The following is a 24,348-nucleotide window of genomic DNA, read 5'->3' on the forward strand; positions in this document are numbered from 1 at the left end:
CAATTAAACCCTAATTAAACATCGTCTGTTACACACGTAATAATCCTTCACCACGCAAAATGGGCATAAAGGTCTAGTGGAGTTTGAACACTGTGGTTTCCTAGGTTGTAAAATTTAGATCATTTAGGAAAGGGGGATTTGGCATTTTTTGGCGTTAAAACATCATCTTAGGCCTATGATATTGGTGTTCTGATATTTCTATGCTTATTGATAAATTTTTATTTCGGAATATAGTGGGTACCGTATATCAAAATTTCTACTGTAATCGGGCAAAGAACTTGAGAAACAAAGGGAGACAACCTTTCTAATAAAAGAAACTCAATGTATACAGAGTAATCTCCCCTACCGGAAGACGTCGTCTGCTAAAATTTTATGTTGGTGCATACATTCATAAGTTTAGCGCTGTAAAACAAAAGGTAATAACATTAATTGTATATTGATATCTATCAGTTACAAAACGTAAGTATACAATTTTTCATTATGTTATGAAATTGAAAGAGAATTTTGTCGTTTTCTAAAATAATATTTGTTAAGATGGATCAGTTGACTGTAAATTTTCATTCGATTTTCCGACGTATTTTACAGAAAGAGAAGACATGGCAAGTTGTATGAAAATCACGCTTCTGGTTTTGAATGTTATATGTTTGGTAAGTATCACGTACATGAAGCTATATGATTTTCTTTAAACATGCGAGCACAAAAGAAAAAAAAAGAACAAATCAAAAAGTACTTGACTCGAGAAGTTTTTTTGTGAACTGTGACACATTTTTAGGTAAAATTCACACGTTAACGTAACATAGATGATAATGTATTGCAATACAATACCTGTGTATGTTTGTGTCGAAATCTTCTAATCAGTTCATAGTTTCTGATGTCGTAGAAAGCCATTTCAAGCTTGTAGGCCTACGTATTAAGTTAACACAGGTGCTTGAAGTTCTTCTTTAATTAGATATACTTTTATTATAGTAATACGATATTTTTTATAAACAGTACTACTACAGTAGTGAGTACACAACAATCATTAACTATTTTAAAAGAAGAAATTCAAGCACCTGTGCCGTGGTATCTGGTAGTCCAGTCTAGACTAGTAATCACTTCTGGAATATATGAATATCGGTTTATAATTATAAAACAGTTGGCAGGACTTGCAGTGTTGGGACTGGGATTTTGGGTGATGCTGGAGGGATCCAAGTACATCGCCCTGTTGGAGGCCAGTCTCTTGTCCAAAGCGTCCTATATGCTGATAGCTGTAGGAGGATTTGTCTCCCTTATATCGCTTGTGGGCTGCTGGGGAACCCTAACAGAGAACAAGTGTCTACTGGGAACCGTAAGTATAATTCTGACTTCACGGGGTCAGGCTAAGAGATTTCAATTTTGTAGATGAAGCAGACAACACGCACTTTATAGAACTTTGGATATCAGTGAGTTTTTTTAATACATTAGGAGCCAGGGAAATAAAGTATATATTTAAAAAAAAATATGAAATGTACACAGTGGTATTTTGACAGTTTTCCAAACTCAAAGGGTATGTACCGACTCCTGAAATAAATGAGTAAGCAAATCACTGAATATATTCTAGAACTTTTATCACAAATAAACGTGAAGAATACGTACCAAATAATCAAATGTCTTGGGGACGTAAATTCGTTGATTTTGCAAAATAATGTAAAGGATAACTATTTTGACCATAATTGCAAAATATATATTGTGTAGATTTTTTTAAATCGTTGCCAAGGTAACCCGAAATTTCTTTATCAGCGGTTTTACAGTGAACTTGAACTTGTCAGATGTAGGCACTGGCACTATATAGTCAATTTCCAGTGCTTTATTTGGAGTTCAACTAAATATCAAAATTTAAAGTCTCTACTAATATATAATGAATGTATTTCACATTTTTCTGCTTAGTACTTGTTATCAATTGCTTACCTTATGAGAGTTACGTATACATTATTTTGTTATTTTGTTATAGAAAACAATGTCATATTACTTATAGAAAATAGGGACTTACCAATCAATACGTGTTCACAAGGGCAGACAACTCTGTGTATTGTCAATTAATTTATTTTCCAGTATTTTACCTGCCTACTCCTGATCACCCTTCTACAGGCTGCCGCTGCTGTACTGGGCTTTATGTTCTTTGATAATGTAGGTATTACTATCTAGATTAACTAATACTGGTCAAATATTTTGTCCATTTGTTTTTTGTTAAAACAAATTTCGAAACCCTATACTGTACCTCTTTATATGTTTAAATCATTAAAAGCTACCCAAAAACATGCATGACAACCCCCATTAACAATTTAATACAGATTTAACATAAATGCAATATCCTCACGCTAATGTTAATGGAAATACAGAGATCTCACCCCGGATCTGACACAAATTTCCAACAAACGGTATATACAAATATACATATACATATATTATAGTACATGTTGGTTGGAAATTCGTTCCAGGGCCCGGTGATTAGAAAGTAGTAACTGTATATAAGAAATCACTTTACAATTACTGGATAATTGTGAAAATGGAAATAGGGCTGTAGATAGCTGCTTCCTGGTTTGAATCAAGGATTTATAAGTTATAAATCCTTGGTTTGAATGGACGATCGCTATCAACGATGGGGATACACCTTTATAATTTTTAAAGGCACAATACCTTTCCGAAACAAAAAATTGAAGTTTCTTAAAGGCCCACTACTTTTCCGGATCAAAATATAAAGGTTTCTTAAAAACAGTAATAACATCAGAAAATATATACAGATGGCCAAAGATGAAGTTACAACACCAAACTTATGCAAGATTTCCTGCGTAATATATGAAAACAACGGAAATGTCATTTCGCTGTTTTGCCGTCTGGCGCAACCGCGCGGTATTTAGGATGACGACGGGAAACATAAGACGACCCGCGTTATGAAAATTAACATATTATCTATTTTAATCAAACTGTTCAGAAAATGATGATTTGTGTAGTATTAACGGTAAGTTGAACAATTTCGTTTTACACTCCCATTTAAAAAAAATTAAAAGCCGTTTCCGAAAGGTAGTGTGCATTTAAAAACAACTATAACTGAAGCAAATGTATATTAATGGCCTGAGATGAGGTTACAAAACCAAATTAATGCGGAAAATTCCCTCTGTATATGTTACCAATGAAGATTTGTTTCCTGTTCAGCCGTCTGGCGCAGAGATAATCAAGTAACGCACTGTAATTAGGTCGACGACGAGAAAAATGAGACGACCCGCGTTATGAAAATTCAAATTTATTTTAGTTAAATTGTTCATAAGGTGAAGATGAGGGTAGTATAAACGTTAAGATAATAACTTATGCGAATTTACAAAATTATCAATTTCGTTTTACATTTCCATTTAAAAAATTAAAAGCCGTTTGAAAAATGTAGTGGGTCTTTAAGTCTGACAGATACAGTGTATTTACTACAGGTGAACAGTTATCCGGACAAGTATGTTGGGGATGCTATCCTTAAGTCCTACAGTAGTGATGGGAAAAACCTGGTCACAAAAGCCATAGACACCGTTCAGGAGGAGGTAATTTTACAATACTGAACTATTCACTAATCATGACATGTGACTAAATATACTATAGATGTACAGTTCGAAAATTATGAAAGCTGAGTTAGCCGCGAAATAAGTTGAATTACAGTATTTTCTGACCCTTCTTCTGCTTTTGGTAATGCTAGTTTAACTGAATGGAAGAAGATTTTAAGGGAAAAAAAACATTTGAGAAGTTATGATTTACCAAATTTGGTAATATAACATTATGATTGTATTATAGTTTGCTTGCTGCGGTTACAACAGCCCTTTTGACTGGGGACATTCTGAAACTTTCAATAACACTGTGGTGGCTGTCCCTGTTTCCTGCTGCAAAAACAAGAATGAAATCCTGTGTAACCAGAATGTGCCATCGACAAAGATCCACATGAAGGTTGGTGGTGGTGATAAAAGTATCATTACACATTCCGTCATACTCGCCTATGCCTCGTTTATCCCATGCAATACAACCTCGTGACGTCACTGCATGAACAAAATTACTGTTTTTCTCAGTGAATTTAAAGTATTTTAGAAACTAGACTGTTTTTCCTATAAAGAATGCAAACAAAGGAAATTGCATTAAACTTATCTTAGTATGGAGAATGGACTTGTTGTCTTCCAACTTATTTTAAAAGAAAGACCATGATTTAAAGAGAAAACTGCTCTTTCATAAAAAGTCTTACTCAGCTATATAGATCTAGTATTGGTTTATTCCATGCATCATGCTCATGCAGAAATGATACATCAATCAGCAGATTATCTCCTGTCTTTCCTCACTTTTCCTAATTTTGATTGATTATATTTTGATTATAATTCTGCCAAAAATAAACTATATTGTATTGAAAAGGTCCCCTAAATTGTAAATGCCTTTTCTAAATGATTTCAAGCTTTAAAATGTTGTTAAACTAATCTAAAATATCGACTCTGTTTAAAACATATGGTGTATGTAATTAAGCTGTATGCATATGTCTATTTAACTCGTGTAATTTGCGCACCAATGTATCTTGCACAAGGACTTAAAATGATATTAAGGATGTATTCTTCTGAGGTTTCAGTCCCGTTGAAGTCTCGTTTTGACATAAATAAAAAAAGTGATGAGATTTTCAAATAAAATCTATCAATGTCTGTAGCAAGTTCCCAGTTGCAAATTTTGTCAAAAAATTACATTTCTATTTTTAGTGGATTTTTTTATACGGGGATTTTAAGAAATGACCCATTTGGCGGCCATTTTGAAATTGTGTCTTTTTTCGCTTTGAGAAGAGCCACAGTTATACTTTTTTTTACTGAAATTGTTTTTACTTAAATCATCACTGCGCCAGTATTTTTAGATGTATCGAGCTAATTTTTGCTGCAAATCTTGACTGGAATCGTGGTAATTAAAATATTGAGCATAAATGTGTGAAATGATATACTTTTGTCACTTAATTTTTACATTTAATGGTAATTTGAGCAGTTTTATGTTTTACTCTTAAATACTGAAAAATAACAAATATTCAAATGGGGCAAAAAATTAAGCATACGGACCCCCCACTTTTCTGCCTGATTTAGAAACAACAACCTTTTCCCTGTTGATATGCAAAATATTATCAAAAGTTTAAAACTAGAACTTTTTCTACAAAGGGTTAAATTTGGAAAATATAGCTGACAAAGGTGCATTTTATAGCTCAAAATTAAGGGGTAGGGGTAGCATATGTTGTTATTCTGAGAAAAAATATTAGTCCTATTAATAAAAACTGGGTCATTTTTAAAGAAGACTACAGAAAAAATAATCTACAAACATCCATATATATCAAACACCTCATTAGGAAATTATGGCTTTAATCTCTTGTGTATATGGTCAAAACGACAAAATTCCCATAAAATCCAATATTTTGTTAACTAGGTATGTTTGAGTGACGATAGCTCAAAAACGAGCACACAGACATATGTTTTTTATTCCATTTTCTTTTATGGTATGAACTCCTATTTCCAAAAATCTATACGAGAAAAAAAGTTTGATTCAAGAAAATCTTAGCTTCTCAGAGGAGTACATCCTTAAGCTATATATAGCTGTATTGAAGTTGACTTTTAACTCGTGTAATTTGCGCACCATTGTAGCTAGCCCAGGGACTTAAAATGATATGATGCTGTATGCAACTTTATTGAAGTTGACTATTCAACTCGTGTAATTTACGCACCATTGTAACTTGCGCAGGGGCTTAAAATGATATAATGCTGTATTAACAGCGTTGAAATTGACTATCAAACTCGTGTAATTTGCGCACCATTGTAACTTGCACAGGTACTTAAAATGATATGATGCTGTATACAACTGTATTGAACTTGAATATTCAACTCGTGTAATTTGCGCACAATTGTAACTTGCACAGGGACTTAAAGTGATATGTTATATTGTTAAAGGGATGTAAGGCGAAACTCGTGTCCTGGTTGGAGGCTAACGTCCGAGCATTAGCGGCTGTAGCTATCTCGGTAGTGGTTATACAGGTAAGCTTATTTTGATTTCAAAATCACTTTGATATGGCAACTACTGTATAACATGAAATGTTCGCTGCGTAGAAGGTTTTGTTGTTATGGAATAACGAATATAAAAACAATGAAATTAGTTCAATACAAAACTGGTTACAAAGATTTAATTAATATTTCTACCCACGTAAAAAGGAAAGTTTCAAACCACGAAAAAAAAGTATCAACAAATATTTCATGTAATACTATAACAGTATATAATTCCAGCCAATATACAGCCAATTTATAATGTATAGTCGATAGCAATGTACAACTAAATGAAACATCAAAATTAAAAGATTTATATTGTACTTTTATGAAGGCAGAAAGGCCTAACAACGAAGTCTGGAGTTTTTTCTTTTTATATTTATACCTTTGCACGATACATTGATTTTTTGCTTTATATCTATATAAATATATGCTTGTTTATAACATAAATGTTTTGAGAACAATAGAGACGATTTACTTTTTAGTAGTTTCAAAACAATTTTAAAATGCTTTAAAAATTGAAAGAGAAAAAAATGAGTAATACTCTATTCTCAGTTATTCAGTGATAACTTAATGTTCATTACGTTTTCAGTTGATTGCGATGGTATTTTCCATGTGTCTCTGCAAGCAAGCTGGAGATAGCAGCGTGTACGTGTAGAAATTTTCGATATTTATACGCCCTATTCAGTAGAATCACCCAGGAACATGTTTAGTATAGAAAAGAAAGACATGTTTTGTTTGCTTATTGTATTTTAAAGTGTCCAAAAATCTAAATATTGTAAAGAATCGGCTGATGCATAATTTGATACTTAGCTGATTAAATGATATGTACAATGTACACTTTGGTAGAATGTTACTGGACCATGATTAGTATGTATGTGTACAGAAGTTTAAGCTTATTTTTTGCTTTAAATTTAGTAGATTTAGCTATTAACAAATGTATGGATACAACCCATGTTTTCTCGTGTATTTTGTAAATTGGTCTTTTCTGTAGATTTCGTTTCAGTTATTTACTTATATAAATATGCATTTGTTAGTTCTATCCATCAGTTTTTAAGTTATATTCTAATGCATGGAATTACATCAAAAGTGTTTTGACGTTAATTGTATAATAAACTCTTATGTACGATGGATTATGCAATTCGACGTTTTCACGCATCGTTGACTACCAAATTACAGTTTTAGTTAAGGTTTACATTGAATAAATGTTATGCTTTCTTTTCATGTAAAAGTATGGGGATGCCTATTTGCTAATTGTGAAGGCTAATTTTATATTCTTGAAGTTATTTAATGTTTGTATTCAATATGCATATAATGCTTGAGTTCGCTGACAAAATAAAACCTAATTCTATTGTTTTGTTCCTTATGCCTTTTATTTGACATGATCTGGTCCGCTTGCTCATAATTGTGGACGGCCTTACCGTATTACCGGTAATTTTCGGGTGGATGGTATTTACGTAAGTTCGCAAAACATTGATTCGTGTAAAAGCTAAAAAATAAAAAAAAAAACCAGTATTGTATATATAATATGACCACATCCCGAATTCTTCAAGTTGACTCGTTTATATCAATCAGTGAGCACTCGATTACTCGGTAGCTCGGTATTGTTAGGCCTTAGAGAGTAAGGTTCAAAATATTGCTTGTCATATTTACTAATAAGTGAGTGCAATTATTGATTTACACCAGATAGGGGGAAACTACTCCTGTTGGTTTAGGTAGCACTTAGTTTTGTTGTTAATTATAAAATAGTATTCTGATCTGTATAATTACAGTACCTTAATGTATATTTTTGAAGATATTTAATTACTCAGAGACATGAAGTAATGTACAATGTATAATGTATATTTTATGTAGCCTACTAAGCATGTATTATAGTTGTAATTCATAACACAAAGACAAGCTGCTTATCTGAGTAGCTTGATTACATCGCAACCGATGAGCCATCCTATATGAATGGCAACGCCACATTATCTATACTCAAACACGTAAATCGGGTTTTAAGTTTTAACCCGAGCAAAAGTTATGTTTGCATACTTTTTTTATATTTTAATGCACGTTTTAGAAAGCAGTTTACATAAAGATAGGTATATATGTACAGACATAGCTGCCTGGTGCCTGTTGCTGTGCAGCATTTACCTATATAAGGACATTAAGTTTCGGGGTGAGTGACAACACATGCCTTTTATCACACAGTGTTGCTGGGAGGAGAGGAAGGCCTGCTTCTTTAGTGTGTAAATATCACGTCAAATACACCTTCCAATCAGCCAAACTGGGCGGAAATAATTTCACAGGGTGTTCTACTGCTCTCAAAGATGATATACAACTTGTATCAGAAATACAAAATTAAAATTAAAATTGAAAATTAAAAAAAAAATAAAAATTAAAAAAAACCGGTGGTGCGATACATGTATACTGTATTGCTGTTAAATTTCGCGGATGTAAAACTTCGCGGTTTACTGTTGGTCATTATTCGCGGGGTTTATTTTCGCGAAATTTCTTTTAATCCTTTGAAAGTGTCATTCATACGACAGGCTTTAATACGTACACCATAATTTTGGTAAATTTTGCGAGGTATAAAATTTCACGAATTTGGATGGATCCGCAAAGTTAGCGAAATTAAAACCTCCGTGAATTTTAGCAACTATACCGTATATTTAATCTAGGGCTGCTTATAGTGTTACGGTATACGTTTGAAGTTTATAAAATAGACACGAAACATGATTTGAATCCATCATGGATTACATTGCTTAACCTATCCGATAGGAAGTGCGACAATCGTTTTCCCCGAAATTTTGGTATTCTGTATTTTACAAAATAATTACGAAAATTCGATACCTGCTCGTAAGAGAAGAAACTGTAATATGCAAAGACAATGCCGACTAGACGATATAAATTATTAAGAATCTTAGACAATGCCCTTTATTGACCATTTGAATTGTCACAAAGAGACAAAGCCGAATTCTTCCATACATCACACATCGCTATCTTCGCTTGCAAAGGACATTCAGTATGATACTCTCCCCTAAATTTGACACATGGCATACATAAGAAACCTAGCTGTTGATAAAAATGCAAAACAGCATAAGCATGTCTAAAGTATGAATTGGGATTTGGAAAATATTAATGATTCATGAATGTGGCGAAATTCCAATCACAGTATGCCTTGCTGCGCTTTTATTACGCGAAAAAAATTTGATCATTTTATGTAATATCTTCGCTTGCAAAGGACATTCAGTATGATACTCTCCCCTAAATTTGACACATGGCATACATAAGAAACCTAGCTGTTGATAAAAATGCAAAACAGCATAAGCATGTCTAAAGTATGAATTGGGATTTGGAAAATATTAATGATTCATGAATGTGGCGAAATTCCAATCACAGTATGCCTTGCTGCGCTTTTATTACGCGAAAAAAATTTGATCATTTTATGTAATCACATTATTCCTGTCGATCACTTGGTGAGGACTCGTACGCGGGCCTCCCGACATTACAAACTAAGCCATTTAAAGTCACATTTTGTGATCCCTTTCAACATACCGCTGGACAGATTTATACAATTTACAGTCATGGTATATTTGTTCTGAGTTCTAAATCAAAAACTATTAAAGTTATATTTTACTTTAACGAAAATTAAAAACTTATTGAAAATATGGTTTTTGGCACCTTATATGTCTCAGCTATTTGCAGTTGGTAATATGTTTTTGCTTCCTGATTTGAGAGTAATTGGTAGATATATATAGTCTCACAGACGGTATTAAAGAATTGTGTAATAGAGGCTGACTATTTGAAATTTTACTTTAAACTTGGATATTTTTGTGCGCGGATATTTTCGTCAGCTTTCACACTGTTCGCGACGTGGTAATTTTCGAGCTGTATATCTATATTCTTTATTATACATATGTCGAGATTTGAAATAGGTTACGTAGTATTCGTGCGTGAATATACTTGCGGATATTCAATGAAAGCAAAATTTTCGATGATTTACGCGCTGCGAATAATTTATCATATTACAATATTTATCTATTTCTTTAATTTCTTCATTAATAATTTTGTGAAATAATCATATAGATCAAAACAGAATCTATGAGATTAACTTAATCAAGGTGTCCTTATAAAATTGACCTTCACTTCAACAGAGCTTAGTTAAGTTGTTTTGTTTACCATTTTTAACATGCAACTGCACCTTTCGAATACTTTCTAACTTGTTGGCATTATCATATACAAGTAAATCTGGTGATGTCAACAAGAGGTGCAAGTGCATTCCATGTTGATAAATTAAGCGTTAAATCTGCAAACAGGGTATTACCAGCCATTAATACGTCCAAACTGTACTGATGTAGACACTGGGGTAGGATGGTGGGTATATAGATAAAGCTGGCCTCACCTGGTCAACGTATAGTTAGCTTGAAGTTAGTAATATTGAACTAAATATCAAAAGTATTAGGACAAGATAAAAACATAAAAATATATTATATCATTAAATTGAAGATTTTAAACGTTGTCGACAAAGATTTTAAATGATATTAACAAAAAGAAATGTTATTGATGAAATGTAACTTGTGATGCTTCATGGACATCAAACTGACAATACTTTTTTCAAACTTTCCTAAGTATACCCCTGATACTTACCTGTAGCAGGTATATGTGGTCACCCGTGGATCTGATTAATATCAGGTAGGATGTGATATCCACTTGTAGTCAAGTTTTTTTTGTTAATTACACTTTGGGGGTAGACTGTGGAGGGAATCTGTCGAGGAAGTAGCAACGCCAGTAAAATGAAAGTCAACGTTGGGTCTTTTATTCACTTTATTGAAAGTGAAGTTGTGTGATTCAACTTTAATGTGTTCAACAAAATGATGCCTTGGTTTCTCCTGCCACGACAGCTGTGTTCTGGATTTACCGTCGAGTGTGCTTTCTGACGACTATGGCGGAATGTTGTCCCTTTTCCTGTGTCAAAAGTGCTATGATAACGTTTAACGTTATATTCTGGGTAAGTGCTGAGAACCAATTCACTAAGTGGAATTGCTTAAAAAAAAATAGTAAAAAACAAGTAAATAATAACTTTCAATCAAGTAATAATGATACACACGAATACACAACGTTACAATCTTACATTTATATAAAATAGATGCCAAAAGTTTAACTGAATTATTTTTTTATTTGTTTGTTTGTTTTTATTAATGGCTCGACCGCCAGGGTCAATTCGGGCCAAACGAACATCAGCAATGGTACAGCTAGCTTTTTAAACATAATTATGGTAAAAAATAGTCCGTTCTTAAATACTTTATATGTTTTGCCCTTTCTGTCAAGTTCTAATATTACAATTCTGCTGAAACATGTCTGAAATGACCAGGGCATAGTCCCGACAAATGTTTTTATTTACATTTACGGGTTGATCGGAAATTCAAGATGACTCCGAAGGTCACCATATCGGAGAAAAAAAAACCCAAAAAAACCCCAACATTTTGAACTTGTTTTCAAGTAATATGCTGGTTCGACTTAATTGAAACTTGCCTGAAATAATCCTGATATGGTCCCGACGAACTGTGACTTTTTGTTGAATCCGAATCCCAAGATGTCCACCTTAGCCTCAAGTATGAAAAACACTTTTTAAAGTTATTCTGTAGTCCCATAAATGTTGAAAATGTGTATGAATGTAAAAGAATGACAGTCGTAATAAGCGTTGCCATTTTATACATCCTAACACACATTGCATTGTCTTTTCAAAGTCCAAGATGGCCGCCAAAGTCACCATATTGAAAACATTTTTATTTTTTATCCTATTAAAATAGTGCCAAAGTTGTAGGATGGCCGTTAAAATACCGGTCAGATGAATTTTCATACCCACGAATCAAGAAGAGCTTTTAATATCTATTCAAAAGTTACCAACATTTTGAGAATAACAATACTTACAAGCATTGGTTTTAATTTTACAAGTAAAGTGATAGCTAAAAATGATATTTGGCAGTGCCAAAAATCATAATATTTACATCTACAGTGCAGTGAATTAAGTACATTGTACCTACGATCAGACCATGAAGCAACATTGTGATCTAAAATTTCTCATTTCACATTACAGCGTTATTAGTAATTGTATAGGTATTTTTGCAGGTATCTTACCATCTAAAAATACATAAGGCCTAACAAACAATCAAAATTTACAGTGCATAAGTTCTGTGTTGTAACGGATGTTCATAAGGCGTTATAATGCTTGTCTGTTCATTTGAATGATTTTCAAAGCTTCAATAGATTACTGAAGAAAAAATGAAATGTCAAATTTTTCGCCCACTTATGACATATATAAATCGAGAGAAATAAATCTTAGTTTTTAATTTTCGCTTTACGACTTTCTGTCATTTGTCAATATTTTGTGGATCAAATTTTCACGATCATTGCAATGTCCCGCAAAATTGCGAAAATAAAAAATATCTGATCATCGTGAAAATAACAGGCTTTACGGTAGTATTTCCAGTGTTTTTTTTATATCATTTACATCGGATACCCTTTATCACTATTTACTTTTTCCACATTTTGGGCCATATATACTATTTTCGAATATTTTGTTTTTGCGTATACCTCTTTCACAGCTGTATTTAGTCATTGTTAAATTGTCAGTTTTCAGGACCAGCAATACTTGGACTTTCCATTTGGTTTTATCTCACGGTAAACATGTACAGCCCCGTCCTCGATGTGACGTCATTCAACACTCAGTCTTACGTCATGATTGCAACAGGGGGTGCTTGCATCGTTTGTGGTATATGTGGCTGTTTGGGCGGAGTGAACGAAAATAGAATACTAATATGCTTTGTAAGTAGTTATGTATCTTTATAAATGATTAATGGATGTATATGATTATAATCTGTTTATGTGTTCAGAATTAAGATCTTTTCCTGGAAATATGTTAATATTACAGATCGTAATGTGTATTTGGTGTAGATGACCTTTGACCCATATGCATGTATACTAATAAGTAAAATACCTGCCTTTATAACCATTAAACTTGTTAATTTTTATACCGTTGGCAATATTGTAAAGACATATTCATTTTGAATATATAATATAAATATGAAATAACTGAAGCTACGTAACAATTCCAAATGATTATAGAAGTTTATTATTTTATAGTTCAACTTTTCGCTGGTGGTGATATTGGGCTGTCAGCTGTATTCGTGCGTGGCGTCCTTCTACATTTATGATGAGGTGAGTCACAGCCGTCATTTAGACCTATCTCTTATGTCGGGCTACGAGTACTAACCACGCACAAGTCACCTGGTGATTAATACACACTAGATGCAAAGTTAGACGGTCACCGACACTCTGGCCACTTTGTACTATAACAGTCTACCTAGACCAGAAGTCAACTTGCCTTGCTCTGTTTGTCAAGCAACTTATTAAGCATATTAACTCGTTCACCCCTAAAATTTCATAATGGACTGGTCTAGTCTTTGATTTAGAAGGGCCCAAATGTGTTTTCAGGGATGAATGGTACATGCTGTCAACCAACTTTTGGCGAAGACTTAATTTTGCGTTTTATACCTAATGCAATTCTGGCGAATTTTTAATTTCGCGATCTAGACTTCTGGATTTCTGCTTTACCTCTATTTGAAACAGTTTCGTGGAGATTTAATTTCTCATTTAATATGCGTTTTATACCTAATGCAGTTTTGGCTGATGTAATTTCGCGATCTAAACTACTGGAGTTCTACTTTACCTGCATTTGAAATTGTTTTGTGGTGAGACAATTTTGGGATCTAAACTTCTGTAGTTCGGCTTTATCTGTATTTGAAATAGTTTTGTGGTGAGATAATTTCGCAATCTAAACTTCCGGACTTCTGCTTTACCTGTATTTGAAACAGTTTCGCGGAAATTTATTTTCTCGATTTCTTGTCGCCCGCGAGAATAACTTGGTTTACTTGTGTCATCCATGTATGTCCTTTCCCCTCTAGCCCGACGTCCCCTCTAGTCCGACATCCCCTCTAGTCCGACGTCCTCCCAAGTCCAAAGTGCCCTCTAGTCTGACGTCCCCTCTTGCCCGACGTGCCCTCTAGTCCGACGTCCCATCTGGTCTGACGTCCCCTCTTGTCGGACCTCCCCTCTAGTCCGACGTCCCCTCTAGCCTGACGTCCCCTATAGTCCGAAGTCCCATCTAGTCCGACGTCCCATCTAGTCCGATGTCCCATGTAATTCGACGTCCCGTCAAGTTCGACGTCCCATCTACTCCGATGTCCCATCTACTCCGACGTCCCCTCTAGTCCGATGTCCCCTCTAGTCCGACATCTCGTCTTGTCCGACGTCTCATCTTGTCCGACGTCCCATCTAGTCATCTAACCTGACATTCCATCTAGTTCGACGTCGTTTTATGTATCATCGTGACCCAACTTTGATGTATTATAGCGTGTAATTGTAATAGCTAACTGCAAGTAATACTTAATTAAACACGCGTTTGGAATTTTTGTTCTAACATGTTTTGTTATGTTTTTGTTATGCATTTATAAGACAAATGGAAAAGCGTAAACTTTGTCTCGTAAATTTCCACAGCTGAACTGTTACTGTGGGTTTTTGTTTGCCTACTCAGCTGTAATTTCATTATATTCAGCTCAGTTGACAAATTTGCAACCCTGTTATGTTTTAATGTGGTAAAATATTGTCACATCTAATTGTAATTGTCTAACGGCTTTCTGTGTTGTGGCATGCTACTTGATGCTTTTTGCCCTGATTAACGACTTATACATCTATACAAGCGAGGATATTCTTTATGACGAGGAAATATTCTTTGAAACTTATTTTTTTCCTCCTTTTTCATTCTCCTTTAAAAAAAACTAATTAACAGGAAAAACTCTAATTAGTTCACTTTACCATAATCAATATAAATTACCCAGTAAATTTTAAATCAGGCATTTTTTCAACCCATCAATGTAATTTTAAAATAAACCAATGATCATTTATTATTTTGTGATTTTGTTGTTAAAGTTAAGTTTATCACCAGTACAGGATCATGAAATCCTCGCTATCAGACTCAAATATAAAACTAACATGATAATTGTTAGAATAAAATATGCTGACAGTTCCGAAAGTAATTATATATATAATTACAGTTTATCAAGTTTATCAAGTCTGTTCTTGAATTAATTTATTGTTGCTGATATTGTATAAAACTGTTAGATTTTTTTCTATATATTGACCACTCGTAATGCGTAAAATATCTTTCAGAATGTCTAACTGTTCACTGGATTTCACAAATGCAAGACAGAACCTTTCCAAATTTCTAACTGTTAATGTGATTTCACAAGAAAGTAACAGGAAACAAGATATTATCTAGCAACCCAATTAATATAAAATGGCGTTACTTCAAATCATACTCTTTTTTTAATGGACACGAGTCTATAGTAAAGTGGTGAAAGTACACTGTATCCAGACATAGCCACAGCTAGTCCTCCTTCTCTGGGTCACGAGTTTGAAACCCACTTGGGGTAGTTGCCATATTGGTACTGATAGTCGATTGGTGATTTTTCTTCTTTATGTCCAAAACCATCTTGGCTGTTTAGTATTATACGACGTCAAAATTTTCAAATAATAAATAATTTAATTCAACTGAAATAATAATAAATAATAATTAGCGAAGATAAACTTTAACAAATGTATATTAATCGTTGGTTATCAGTAATTTAAGATATATTATTTAAAGTAGGACATGATGATATTTTATACACGAATGATTTCGAGAATCATCTCCATTAATTGTAAAGCCCGGATTATACGGGATCTTATCTCAATACCCGGATGTAGATGGGCTGAACCTCCTGGGACGTCTCCGAACCTGTTAATAGTGTATACTCGTGATTGAACTAACACTATTTATACCACATCAAACTCCGTTTAACACTTCCTTATCTTGAAATGTGTGCCTTTGCTAAAAAGATCTGTAAGATTGGATGAATCATGTTCATTTAATGAGTGTCTTTATCGAAACCGAGAGTATTTAAAACCATTAAGAAGAGAGTAGCCACGTGCTGAATATTCATGGAGATTTTTTTACGATTTAGAAAAAAAAATGACGTATTGGATTTTTACACTACGATTTGATTTTATATTCATGTAATTAATTCTCTATCCACTATTTAGTTTTTAACATTAATTTAGTAATTTATCAATAAGTTATTTTCTTTATAGATTAGCTCTAATTATTCTAGATTAAAACTTTGGTTATGATGATATCATGTTGAATAATGATGACAAAACATTGCTTATTTCTTATTTTCTAAAACTTTTGCTCGTTGCTATTTTATAGTTCATCATAAAAGATAAATAAGAACTTAGGATAACAGAACATACTTAATCACAGTGTAAATTTTACTCTGACCCTTTATTAAGTGACCTTCACGTGTGAACATAATACAGAATACATGTTTCTTTGGAAATGTATCATCTTCAGTCAAAACGCCACTCCCAGTACTTGACAAGACCACAAAACAGGTTGTTATTTGAAAAAGAAACATTGAATATGCAGGTTTAGATCCACTAATTAGACCATTTAATTGATATTCTAAAATAATATGTGTTGATTTTATTCTCCTGAAGCGTTTTAGAATTTTAATCAGGATGCTAATACACCATTACAATTCTAAACGTAGCTGGTTGAGTAATGACCATTCATTCAAAAAAGTAATTTATTATTTGTTTTTATTTCTATGAATATTTATTATTTTAATATGCCTGTCATATAACAATGAAACGTTAGACACGGTGACGTGCGGTATAGATATGATATATAATGAAGGTCTACCAAAGATTAGATGTTTTAAGTATTTCATACGTGTATTAACATATGTCTCCTTTGTTTCATGGTCCATAGTTGAATTGTATTCTGTGTTCCTGGCTGTGTATTTTATGTCTCTTTTATTGCGGATCTGATGCATTTATTATCTTACATCGTGTTTATTTTTTTTATATTTACTTCAAATATTTAACTACTGCTTAAAATACGATCTGCCACAGATGATTTCACATTGTAAGAGTCAGCCCCACATTGGAATATGGTTAAACTCATTTCAGTGTCACTGCTTACCAACTTTCTTTCGCGTGCGACTTTCATGAATTTCGCAATCAGAGTAAATTCGCAAAAGTTCATATCCGTGATTTAACATCTACATCCTTTGTATTATAGAGAATTTCATTTAATTTTTAGATCCGTGAATGTTAATCTTCGCGAACTTGTTTTGAAATGGAAATCGCGAAATTTAGAAGACGCGAAAGAAAGTTGGTATTATTAAAGTATTCAGCGAGAAGAATATTTAAGAAAGTCTACGGATCTCAATCAAAGACTAAAAAAAAAAAAGAAAGAAAAAAACAGGCGAGTGAAAGTTTACATTAACCTTATATTTTTTTATATTAATGTTTTCTTCTTTTTCATGCTACGCTTCAGTTTCTCCTTTTGTCGTTTTCTTGATAATAGTTCTCATTTATTTCTGTTATATCATTGAAACCTCGTTTACTAGAAGTCACCAGGCCATAGTAAGTATCTGAATAACTCGAGTATTCGAGTTAAGAGGACATGATGTAATATGATTTATTTCGTTGATACCAATAAATTGCGTCGAAGTGGGTAAGGTCATAGAGTTCAATGAGTTCGCGTTCCGACGATCAACTGTACAACGAGAACTTACAAATAATAAGCACAGCTACGTTCTATGTCACAAAAACGTCAATCACAGTTGGAGTTGACGTCAGACGGTCATATCTGGTACACGACCCCTTTTGGTAGATTGATTATCATGTTCCAAAAACGTCTCATTGATAATCAACTTCCGGTGTATATACTTCGGATATTTCGTCCTATATCAAGATTCATATTGTATCAACATTAACACTTGGTTCAAGATATTACTTCGAAAGATGTCTTATAATTAATGGTTTCTTTTAATTTATTTACATATTATATCAATAGATCTATCTAGAAATAAGACATGGTGAGACACGTTTCTATTCAAAATATCTTATTACATATTTATCATTTATGGCCCGAATCAATGGCCGTAATTTTAATTTTATCATTTATGGCCCGAATCAATGGTTTTTAATTTTCATATTAGATGTGATACTTGGTTTTTTAAAATTCTGTTTCATGCTAAATATTGAAGAATGTCCCGATTATATTTTTTCGAAAAAGCTTAACATCGGGATATTGTGACGTCACAATTGCAATATCAACTTAGGAGTGACGTCACAATATAATATATATGTGACGTCAAGAAAGGAATATCTACGAAAATAAAAACACAGAGTCGATATTCTAAATATCGACATCCATGTGACAGTGTATTAGCTAATGAGAATTATGGAAAATAAAGATATTTTTAATATTGTCGTATAACACCTATGCTATTGTGTATATTATTGTTTTTAAAAAATGTATTTTTTTATAACCTATCTATGACAGTTCTATATTTTCTTTTGTTGTTATAGCTACAAAACGGTTTTATGATTACCATTTTGTTGCAGGTTGATGAAAAGGTCTCGAATAACCTGAATTACAGTATCTATCATCTTTACCATTACACAGAAGACACGACTGAAGCCATCGATAAGATCCAGAGGGAGGTAACCAATTTTGTCTGTAATCACGGAATATATTAATGGTATTTATTTCCCAGTACACCTGCTTTATTTCGTTGATATAGCTGTATTTGTGTGGAGATTGTATCACTTTAGTCATAGGCTATTATTATATAATTTGCTTGTACCAATCTATATATGTTGAAATATAATTACCCTAACCGTTCAATAATATTTGTTATATTGAATTGTTCGAGATTGTAAGACTATGAGCACCTAATTTCCATTTATATTTCAATTTGTATTTTTTCAGATTTGTATAAATTATGAACTTTGCGTTAATGCTGAGTATATCAGAATAGAGTGTCCTCAATGAAGCAGAGAACTTTCATTCGTATGAAACACATGGTCCGTTGTGTAGCCTTTTCTTAGTTTTCTGTAATTCTTCTGTCATATTCAGTCGGGGATCTTCATGAAATAATCTCTTCATTTTAGCTACGTAATGACCTAAATTATTTATGTCTTAAATATAAAATGGCGTTCTTTACGTCTCTCTGTCCTAGTTACATTGCTGTGGAAACCAAAATTATAAAGACTGGTCCTCAGCTCTGTATTATCGGGATGTCACCTTATCGGCCACTAGAGGGCGTGAAGTGCTGCCATTGTCCTGTTGCTACGACCCGGTCGGCGCGCCATGTAACATTGTAGCAGACATACCACTAAATCCAAGTAGAATATATACTAACGTAAGTAATCACAAGTTGACACATTCGGAAAGATATCAAAGGCAATCTTTAAGCAATGTTGTTCAAAGAAGTTAATATGTTGACTTAAGGGACCTAGAAACGATAGAGAAAGAAAACATGTACCATTCATATAGTACATGTACTTAATTGTTGATTTTAAATTTGTGATGCTTATACTGTAATCAAAAATATTTTCACGAGTGCTTAATTTCGCGATGTGCAAGAACAAATATTTTGTGTCGGTGTTCGCGACAAGTATAAATTTTGGCTTTTGGCTATAAAGTTTATATATTCACAAAACTTTATGCGCGATGGAAATTGTCGCAATGAAATGGCCTTCGCGTAATTAGAAAAAAATCAACTTCCCCCTCCCCGCGAAAAAAATTAATGTTTACTGTATGTTATGAAGCTTATTTACTATGTAATTCATTATAAAATATTTTGATTTCTCATTTAGGGATGTAACGAGATCCTAAGAAAATGGCTTAAAAACAGAATTTTAATCTTTGGTTGGGGAGCTTTTGTCTTTTCCTCATTTCAGGTAATTACTATGATGCCTTAATGTACAAACGTAGTTTATTTTGTAAACAAGATGAACGTTTTGAATAAGTAATTAATGCCATTTGGTACCATAGCTATACTGTTTTAGGTATATATTAAGCAAAGATATGTTAACCTATAGACCAGTAATAAGCTATCTAAATGTAAGTGTATATCAATATCCATTGCTCATTAAGATGACTGCTAATTAATATTGATTTCCCCTTTTATTTCCAGCTTCTTGGCATCGTGTTGTCCTGCTGTTTCTACAAAGCTTTATCGGACTTGTACAAATAACTAAGACTTACAAAATTCAACATACATTGTATACTCAATGTAGAGTACAATTACACATTTTCCCGTAATTGCATTTTTGAAGCAGAACCCATTTAACAAAAATGAGCATGTACTTTTGATTTGTGATCTCCGGTTTCAGTGATTGTGACGTCATGTTGAGGTGATTGTAACGTCATTTTAATTGAAAAGGACCAGTAATTTTCGTACGTAAACTAATGACGTAACAAATAGAAAATAGCTTATCATTTTAAATTAAAATGGAAAGACAACTGGAGAATATTAGAAGGAGATCTGAAACAGTTAGGGAGGAAGTCATTTTATGTTGTTGTCCACAATAGCCTCTCACGATCCCCGTGTGTTTTAAAATGTAATGTTTTATAATTATCATTGTTTATTTTTGTAAGTATTAAAGATGATCTAAGAGAAGATTATTTGTAAAGTTTTAAATTTTCTTTTCTCATCTTCCCATATGATGAGTGGACAGAATAAGTCAACATTATAAGTCAAAGTACACTTTGACGCTATTCGACATATCAATATTCCAGGTGATTATTTTTTGCATGATTCGATACAACTCTTATTTGAACAGCTATGGCGACCTTTCAAATTGACCAATCAAATTATTACCTTTAAAATCAATTTCTTGACGAGGACGAAATAGTTCACAGTGATTTTCGTGGTGACAAAGCAACATCATATGTATGTTGTAACGAAACGTTGTTTGCAATTGATGCAACTATGTGGAGAAAATGTGTTTGAATTGAAGAATAGGGTAAGGTATAAAGGTCATGACCCGTGACCCCGTAATGGGATGTTGTCAGATCCTCTATGACACATTTTGTTTATGGATATGTATTTTATTCAAATTGCTTTAAAATGACGTGAACAAGTTCACAAAAATTCCATAGTTTCATCAAATTATTTTACTGAACAGATTCTGGTGGATTTTATGTTTGGTTTGTTTGTATAGCGACCATAGAAACAAACCAAAAACAGATTTCTGGAAATCCCCTCAAGATTTTCAAAGAGAGGTTAATGTGTCGGAGTCTGCTGATTGGTTGTTAATGGTGCACCAGTTTAAAATGTTTAATGAGCGGGTAGGGCAATATATGCAGATGTTAAATATATTAAGAAATTTTGGAATTCGTTTAAGTCTGTTTCTGACAGGGAAAATAATCAAAATAGGAATTTCATGAAAATGTTGGTTAAATTTTAGTGCGGAAATCAACAAAAGATGGAACATCCCCCTCCCCCCATTATAATTTAGCAAGATCGTACAGTAATTTTTGATAATGTTTTTCACAGTTATGCGAGATGACCCTCTTAAAAATTAGTGATGAATGACCGGACTTGAATACTTATTTCTTTGTCTTCGTCTATCGAAAATCATTTGAAATAAAACTTCTATTACTCGAATTATGTATTAGTCCCAATAACATTTCACTCGAATAATTGGAGTGTTTTCATGGTCCCGTCGATTTTTATCGAGATTTGTAAGCAGAAAATAAACAATATAACAAAAGAAATGTTATACCGGTTTTATTATTAGTGTCAACTTCTATAAAATGAAACATGAATATCATGTTATTTCAAAATCTAACATTAAACAATGAATGTCTTACAGTAAAATAGTTTGCAGTTTGGTATAGTAAGGATATCATGTAATGTATTAAATACTTTAATATTTTATATACATTATTAAATATCACTTGCTATATTAAAATGTATTTTAGCAATATGGATACACCATTTAAAAACTTACTGGACATGACCTAAAAACCTAAATTTCAATTCATTTTTGAATTGCATTACAAATTCAAAATAATAATATGGGTATAGAATATAAAATCAGAGTGCTTTAGCCAAAGCACGAGGCGAGCACTATTTTGCGTTTTATCTTCATGACATAAATCTGTTCAATGTAATCTATTCCAGTGTAATTCTAAATTAATTGAGGAACTATGAGAGATCTGTGAATAACGCAAGAAATAGGCAAAAATGATGAATTTTACTTACCGAATGTAGCTTTTGATTATATCGTAAAAATGACACCAACTCACTCCTAATGTTTTTGATATCTACTATGGCCCACAATAGTGTGTATGAATGGACCAGAGTCCGTATCATGTCTGCCCAAAGAAAGTACTAAGAATTCACTATTTTACGTATGTAATTATGCCCTTTTTTGTTTCGTTCGTAATATCTAAACCTACCGCATTCATATTGAGTCCTTAACTTGGCATACAGACAAACTGAAATAGATTAATAGTTTATCATCTTACGCTTGTTTTGTCTTAATAATTATTTGTTTGTCAGAACTGGCACGAGTCATAAAGTCGTTTGCGATATGTCTATAACGATATCTGTATTATGAGCACATGTACTCCACATGGATGAATATACAATTGCATTACCGGACAGTTCTTTTCCAGCACATGGAGTGGATTTTTCTTGTTCTTAAAACTTACAATAAATGTCTCTTCATCACATGACGTCGTTTCTTCTGTAGACATTTAGCAACGCTTTGAATTGTTACAACGGGTTCCTAGAAGCCCTGTTCATGAGACACGATATACCTGGATTCATCTGGGCATCCGAAGACCTGTATGGTGTCTCGATTATTACATCAGGTAAAATTTAATTGGTAAATTGATTAAATGTTGTATAGCTTATCCAAGAGTATCCCCCCCGCTTACGTGGTTACACGTAGCAGTGATGATTGGACATCGTTTGCAGCCGTTGCTATCATCTTTGTTAGGAATCACACACTGGCCAGGGCGGACCCGCGGGCAATTCAGACGGCGACATTTCTGTTTTGGTGGTTCGCTACACAGTTTTACTGTTGGACAAACTGGACACCAACGACCTCGGATGAAGCTTCTTTTGGGGACAAGACACTCACCTTGGTTTAAATTCTTTTTACAAGACGACGATGATACTGATGGGCATTGGCCTAAATTTTTTCTCTGATTTCGTCTGGGTGATTGTCGATTTTTACAAGTAATCACTTGACATCCATTTGGGAGTGTATCGCCGCTGTAGTATATCATTTGGTTTGAATTACACTGAGGCTTCTCTGGGCACTTAGGTTTGATTTTCACACATCGCCATAGAGGACAACCTTTGGCCGAATATTTCTTTATTTCAGCCTTATATTTTGCTGCACATGGTGGTTGCTCGGGGCAATTACTTTGGGAAGATTTAGCCGCTGAAAACGATACCGCTGCGGCGATTTGTTGTTGTGCTGGTTTCCTTTTTAATTCAGACACCTGACCTTGTTGTCTGATCGTTACTGCAGCTGTAACATAAACAAAAGCTACAATTTGTGTTGACTAGCGCGTTATTGGTAAAGTGTATAGAATATTTCAAGGATATACTAACCATCCCATTGACATCATTGGAATAATTCCAGTGATCAAAGTGCGAAAAAGAAAGCCATCAAACAAATACCAGAAAAATAACAATCACAGAAAAAAATAAAGAAATCAATATTTAAAGAAATTGTTGACAAAATCATGTTTGATTATACTATGGATAGTGCCAAATATTAAAAAATGTCATAGAACTTTTTGAGTAACACAAAGAGTTTCAGATGAATTATTCCTTCATAGTTATTTAAAACACAAAACAAAAACAATATTACAAAAAAAACCATGTAAAACGATAAATCATTGTGATTACTCACCGAAAATTATGGTCCATAACGAAAAAACTACAAGCAGCAGAAAGAATAGATTCCTCATGCTTGTGTCTATTCAAGATGGACACTTAAGTCGTATGCAGTGTCGGCACGCTCTGTGCCGCAAACCGGCTTGTGATGAGTTAGGTAGAGCCTAATACATTCGGAGACCTTCCAGGTCATATATGGTCTATGTTAGTGTAAGCATACGTGTTTAGGTATATGTGTGTGTATATATATATATATATACACATAAGTCTGGCACTATTGTTTTTCATCAACTGTATAATTTCACGTTAATTAGCAAGAATATACTCTTAATTAACCTAAATATATCATGTTTTACAATTAAGGTTTGAATTAATTAGTAGGAGCTGTGTATAACGATACTTCCGTGTTCCTTTGGACTGTTAATACCAGTAAACTTCGGAATTATTATTTCATAATGTTTAAAAAATTAAATGTTTATTATACTTCATTAATTTATTTTTTACTA

At 33.2% G+C, this 24,348-nt stretch overlaps 3 protein-coding genes across 5 annotated transcripts; 2 read left to right on the forward strand and 1 right to left on the reverse strand.

Moving 5' to 3' along the window:
* The first annotated feature begins 291 nt into the window (after positions 1-291).
* Positions 292-7,389, forward strand: LOC138330386 (CD151 antigen-like). Of its 2 annotated transcripts, none has more exons than XM_069277971.1 (8): positions 292-416; positions 586-647; positions 1,136-1,327; positions 2,071-2,145; positions 3,438-3,542; positions 3,790-3,939; positions 5,946-6,029; positions 6,628-7,389. In XM_069277971.1, the coding sequence occupies exons 2-8, from the start codon at positions 597-599 to the stop codon at positions 6,691-6,693; spliced, it is 723 nt and encodes a 240-aa protein (XP_069134072.1). In that variant the 5' UTR covers positions 292-416; positions 586-596; the 3' UTR covers positions 6,694-7,389. The 2 variants fall into 2 exon arrangements, with proteins under 2 accessions (XP_069134072.1, XP_069134073.1); XM_069277972.1 differs by having other exon boundaries at positions 343-459.
* Positions 7,390-10,646: 3,257 nt separating this feature from the next.
* On the forward strand, positions 10,647-20,604 carry LOC138329009 (CD151 antigen-like). 2 transcript variants are annotated; one of them, XM_069275708.1, is made up of 7 exons: positions 10,647-11,028; positions 12,654-12,845; positions 13,164-13,238; positions 18,537-18,635; positions 19,154-19,336; positions 19,794-19,877; positions 20,114-20,604. In XM_069275708.1, the coding sequence occupies exons 1-7, from the start codon at positions 10,963-10,965 to the stop codon at positions 20,171-20,173; spliced, it is 759 nt and encodes a 252-aa protein (XP_069131809.1). In that variant the 5' UTR covers positions 10,647-10,962; the 3' UTR covers positions 20,174-20,604. The 2 variants fall into 2 exon arrangements, with proteins under 2 accessions (XP_069131809.1, XP_069131810.1); XM_069275709.1 differs by having other exon boundaries at positions 10,649-11,028; positions 12,661-12,845.
* A 1,081-nt stretch (positions 20,605-21,685) lies between these two features.
* LOC138330387 (uncharacterized) lies at positions 21,686-24,025 on the reverse strand. The gene is made up of 2 exons (XM_069277974.1): positions 23,859-24,025; positions 21,686-23,471 (listed from the first exon to the last, which is right to left on the reverse strand). The coding sequence occupies exons 1-2, from the start codon at positions 23,914-23,916 to the stop codon at positions 22,843-22,845; spliced, it is 687 nt and encodes a 228-aa protein (XP_069134075.1). The 5' UTR covers positions 23,917-24,025; the 3' UTR covers positions 21,686-22,842.
* Between the last annotated feature and the right edge of the window lie 323 nt (positions 24,026-24,348).

The sequence above is a fragment of the Argopecten irradians genome, chromosome 8 (genome assembly GCF_041381155.1).
Source record: "Argopecten irradians isolate NY chromosome 8, Ai_NY, whole genome shotgun sequence".
NCBI classification, from domain to species: Eukaryota; Metazoa; Mollusca; class Bivalvia; order Pectinida; family Pectinidae; genus Argopecten; species Argopecten irradians.

Coding starts and splice junctions, on each gene's coding strand:
- LOC138329009 (XM_069275708.1), top strand. CDS start 10,963: ATGGCGGAATGTTGTCCCTTTTCCTGTGTCAAAAGTGCTATGATAACG. Junction 19,337..19,793: donor CAAGTAGAATATATACTAAC/GTAAGTAATCAC, acceptor TTTCTCATTTAG/GGATGTAACGAGATCCTAAG. Junction 19,878..20,113: donor TTGTCTTTTCCTCATTTCAG/GTAATTACTATG, acceptor TTTTATTTCCAG/CTTCTTGGCATCGTGTTGTC.
- LOC138330386 (XM_069277971.1), top strand. CDS start 597: ATGGCAAGTTGTATGAAAATCACGCTTCTGGTTTTGAATGTTATATGT. Junction 1,328..2,070: donor ACAAGTGTCTACTGGGAACC/GTAAGTATAATT, acceptor TTTATTTTCCAG/TATTTTACCTGCCTACTCCT. Junction 2,146..3,437: donor GCTTTATGTTCTTTGATAAT/GTAGGTATTACT, acceptor TATTTACTACAG/GTGAACAGTTATCCGGACAA.
- LOC138330387 (XM_069277974.1), bottom strand. CDS start 23,916: ATGAGGAATCTATTCTTTCTGCTGCTTGTAGTTTTTTCGTTATGGACC. Junction 23,472..23,858: donor GTTATGGACCATAATTTTCG/GTGAGTAATCAC, acceptor TTTATGTTACAG/CTGCAGTAACGATCAGACAA.